The sequence below is a fragment of the Eucalyptus grandis genome, chromosome 1 (assembly GCF_016545825.1).
Source record: "Eucalyptus grandis isolate ANBG69807.140 chromosome 1, ASM1654582v1, whole genome shotgun sequence".
Lineage (NCBI taxonomy): Eukaryota > Viridiplantae > Streptophyta > Magnoliopsida > Myrtales > Myrtaceae > Eucalyptus > Eucalyptus grandis.
In genome coordinates this window covers 7,860,243-7,864,576 of record NC_052612.1, presented here as the reverse complement: position 1 = coordinate 7,864,576, position 4,334 = coordinate 7,860,243, and the positions used below count along the sequence as shown (strand labels likewise).

Here is a 4,334-nt window from a genome sequence, read left to right as displayed (position 1 = left end):
AGCAAGTTTGAGAACTGCTTTCAACACTAAATCAAAATACGTGCTGATTGTATGTCCTGAACGTTGAAATCTCTCACATAAATCTCTAGTTGAGTTATTATGACCAACCAAAGATAAGAAGATCCCAACTTGTTCATCTATCCTAACATACCGACTGTCTTTCAACCAACCTCTTATCCTCATCAAATCACATAGGTTAAGAAAAACATGCCTCTCCATCCTGAAGGCTTCATATATTCTATCTGAATGTCCACAAATAAGCTCTCTCATCCATTCCGGTCCCGATAGATTGCTGTCCCTAATAGGTTCTTTCGTATGCACGGACATATCCATCGCAACCATGCATAACCATCCTATCAATATGTCAAGATCACCGTCATCCAAGAATTGGTCAACTGATTGTACCTGCTCATTAGATATACTATTTGATCCATCTTCCATAGTACCTATATCATCACACAAATATAATAACATTAATAAAGAAATATGAAAAAAACAATCCAAACACGCTCTTAACAATTTAAGTTCTAAAGTAGAAGTAGATCAAATATAAAAATCTCACATAATCCATATTATCCATACAACAACACAAAAGAGTTTGACCAATGAAATCACATAGTTAAGTAAAAGCATATGCAATCCATAAAACACATCTCAACATCTACAATAGATATTGAAGAAGTCCATGTCTCCTTTCAGCTGGTGTTTTGATGAAAGCCTCTCTCCATACAGCACTACCACATGCTCGTTCCACTGCTTTGTTGTACATATCTTGGTCCAAGTCATTCATATTAACCAGAATATCAATCACAACTGATATGGAGTAGGGGTCTTCAGGTGGTGGTGGTGGTGGTGATGGTGTGACTTGTGAGCTAACAGATCCACTCACAGATTGACTTGACCTAGCTTTGAGCATGTCTTGGATAGCTTTGCATGTGTCTGCAATATCAAATGAGGGACTATTTTTTCTCCTCTTGACATTTGGAGTCCTATCCAACCTGTGCTTGTTATGAATGGAAGTGGAAGGATATTGAGATGTAAAAATGTCCTCATCAATTTGGTGTTCAGCTAAATCCTCTTGATCACCAGTTGCATTGCCACCACCATTGCCACCATCCTCTAACAACATCACATCTTCGGCATTTCCTGTGGCATGCTCTCCAGTAGCATATGTATCACCAAATACAATGCACAGTTCAGGATATTGAGGAAATCCATCCTTTTTAAATTTTGCCCAATCACTATTACCCTGCAATTGTAACAATAATGACATATGTCAATAACATAATCAAATCTTCTAAAACTTACATTTATTATAAAATCAAAATGATCGAAATTTAAAACATACCCTGATGTGAGAGTCCCAAATAGTTGGATCGTCAACAACAACTGTGCCATTCACATTATCCCAGCCAAAGCCAGATTGTGAAAGGAGCTTCTTGAAACTACCATATTGCCTTTTCAGTTTGTTCACTTTATTCTTCAACTGCAATAGGTCATATTGGTATCCTGACTGTTTATTGAATTCAGCTCGTATGTTATTCCATCCTACTTTGTTAAAAGTAGAAGTCGTGCGATTTCCCTTGTGAACCTCCTCAACCAACAATCTTACAAATAAGTTGGTTAAAGGCTCAGTCCATTTTGCATTGAACACATCTTTCTGGGATGCCATTTTACCTTAATTGAGCATCATATAAATTAATTGAGATGACACTTAAAACTATCAAGGAAGATAAAGTGTAACTGGGTAAGTAGGGAAAAAAGGAAAAAGAGGCTCCAATGAAACTCACTCAATATGGCTTCTTGTTCAAACGCAAACCCACAACTTCAAACCAACAACTTCCAGCTAACCTGAAATAGGATCACTTTACTTAGAATGAATCACAACATTTCTATTAAAAATGAATCAACAGCCTGGAAAAAATCAGATGAGAGGAACACTTTGAGGAAACAACTCAAAAGAATATTTCAGTATATTTCTAACATCCTACGTGAACTTAAAAAGCTATATATTTAATGCAATGTGATGAAAAGGGAATAAGTAAACAACATGAGTCAACTTTGGAGCTCAATAGCTCTCGATAGCGACATTAGGATCATGGACAAACTAGAGATGCAATGACACTTATATATCATCGAAGAAAACACAGCAGATAATTACCTCATCTCCAACTCAAATGGTTGCACAAGCCAAACATATTTCTGGAAACTCAATATGCAGCAATGATGCAAGTTCGGTCAACTACATAATCAATTTCATGCCGAGGTGAAGACTATGACCTACCTTTGCACTTTCAATGCCAACATTGACTAAATACAAATATAATGCATGAATATTCACATACCCAGCAAAACATATATTGCACAAGCATCCACATCTATAAGTGCACATACGCACAGCAGCAAGATAGGGCAAATCCAGAATCATCTCTGTCAAAGATAAAATCATAGACCTCATCTTTGAATTCTAATGAGTTTAAGGACTAGTGTTTCAGATATCCATTTGATAGTATAGGAACTACTAAAGAAATCAATGAACCAAGATCTATCTAGGAAAAAATAAAGACTCCAAAGCATATTATTGAACTTCTATTCAGCAACAAATGAGGATGCTTAAGTGGAGGAGAAATTGTTGCAGACGGTATGACCGAAGCTATAAATGGCAGGCATGGTAAAGCCCCAAAATCAATTTGCTTATTTCCACAGCAAAAATCGAGAATTCTGCTTAGTGAATTGAATGAGCATAAGATCTAACCAAAGACGCAACAACAAAGATGGCATCTTATTATTAGGTGACATAATGCAAGACTCTCATAAACAAAGGGTACATAGAAGAATTTATTTCAGCCACAAAAGGAATGCATAAGGTTACAAAAGATAGTGTACGACATTTCTAAAAGCTAGCGATAAGGTTATACCAAGGTTTAGCTATAAACTCTCATCTATTTGCCCCAAAAATGGATGAGTTTGTTCCACATCAATCTCATTCTTTTTCCATGTTATGAGCTGCCAAGAATGCTAATATGGGTGTGATTTAATCAATGAAATTTTTATACAAGAGAAGTGATTCATACATGTTATCAAATTCAATAAAAAAAAAATAGAATCCAATACCGACAAAAGAGAAATGAAATACATGTAAACTCAATTACGAACTCAATATGGTTTGGCCACTAATATAATGGACATAAATGATGTCTTCCTGGAATGAGACCGCTGTCCACTACAGTTGTGCGTCATCATTCTCTAGCAGACAAACAAAGGCCACAAGAAAGATCAATTACTTACACAACAGCAAGCTTCTCTTAAAGATACAAGTAAAAGGTCTCACAAAGAGGAACTTCAAAGAAAGATTTGAGAATACAGAACTCATAACACATGGAATGATCCATTAGCTACCTCCTATGATCATTTGCCATTATCTTTCTCATGATTTATACTTCAAGCTTCTCTCGATTATCAGCAATGAGATTCCTCAACACCAGACTAGGTCGAAATGAAGTAAAAGGCCAGCTGATAATTCGTAGGATCTCCATAACGACCAGCTCGGCGAGCGACTCCTCGGCCAGAATCGGCGAGGGCGCCCGCCGAGTCGGGCCCGGGGGCCGCTCGGCGAGCGACCCCTTGGCCAGAATCGCCGAGCGACCCCTCGGCTAGCTCGACGAGGGCGGGGTCGCTCCTGCCAACCGACGCAGACGAAGAACCACCACAAAAGGAACTCACCTTGAACGAGCAGCTTCAACGATGAAGAAGCAGCAGTCGACGTCGCCGTTCTTGAGGAGCTCGCCGTCACCGTCGCCGTCGCCGTTCTTGAGGAGGGAGAGAGTGAGACTGAGTAGAGGAGATGAGAGGATGAGAGTGAGAGACTGAGCAGAGGAGAGTGAGACTGTGAGCAGAGGAGATGAGAGGACGAGAGAGTGGAGAGGACGAGAGACCGTGGAGCAGAGGAGCAGAGGACGTAAGATTTGGATTCTCTTTTCTGATTCTCTTCCGAGAATCAAATTTTTTTAGATTCTCAAACCTTGTCCGAAACTGTTCCCGGGAACAAATTTGTTCCCGGGAACAAAAATTTTACCAAACGCGTTTCTCGTCCCAAACTGATTCTGGGAACAAAAAATCAGAAATTGTTACTGTTGGGCAAGTTGCCAAATAGAGCCTTACATACCAAATCATCCGGCAATCCACATGGTGATCTTTGATCATTTCTTAAGAATGTGAATATCCCAATCAAGGTGAATGAAGTCATCTAAATCCTGTTCATGATGGTTCTAGGTGTGACAGTTTCATAATCAGCATGCTCGGACTCTGTAAATCCTTGGTCGATGAATCGTATG

The 4,334-nt window shown here is 39.0% G+C and overlaps 1 protein-coding gene across 2 annotated transcripts; it reads right to left on the bottom strand.

The window, feature by feature from the left end:
* Positions 1–643: 643 nt before the first annotated feature.
* On the bottom strand, positions 644–3,880 carry LOC120292411. 2 transcript variants are annotated; one of them, XM_039310578.1, is made up of 4 exons: positions 3,724–3,880; positions 1,791–1,851; positions 1,349–1,677; positions 644–1,249 (listed from the first exon to the last, which is right to left on the bottom strand). In XM_039310578.1, the coding sequence occupies exons 3-4, from the start codon at positions 1,670–1,672 to the stop codon at positions 662–664; spliced, it is 912 nt and encodes a 303-aa protein (XP_039166512.1). In that variant the 5' UTR covers positions 1,673–1,677; positions 1,791–1,851; positions 3,724–3,880; the 3' UTR covers positions 644–661. The 2 variants fall into 2 exon arrangements, with proteins under 2 accessions (XP_039166512.1, XP_039166513.1); XM_039310579.1 differs by lacking the exon at positions 3,724–3,880 and having other exon boundaries at positions 1,349–3,018.
* Positions 3,881–4,334: the final 454 nt, after the last annotated feature.

Excerpts from the sequence above, each read along its gene's own strand:
- LOC120292411 (XM_039310578.1), bottom strand. The coding sequence starts at position 1,672 with ATGGCATCCCAGAAAGATGTGTTCAATGCAAAATGGACTGAGCCTTTA. Across the intron at positions 1,250-1,348 it reads TTTGGGACTCTCACATCAGG|GGTAATAGTGATTGGGCAAA; the intron begins GTATGTTTTAAA and ends TTACAATTGCAG.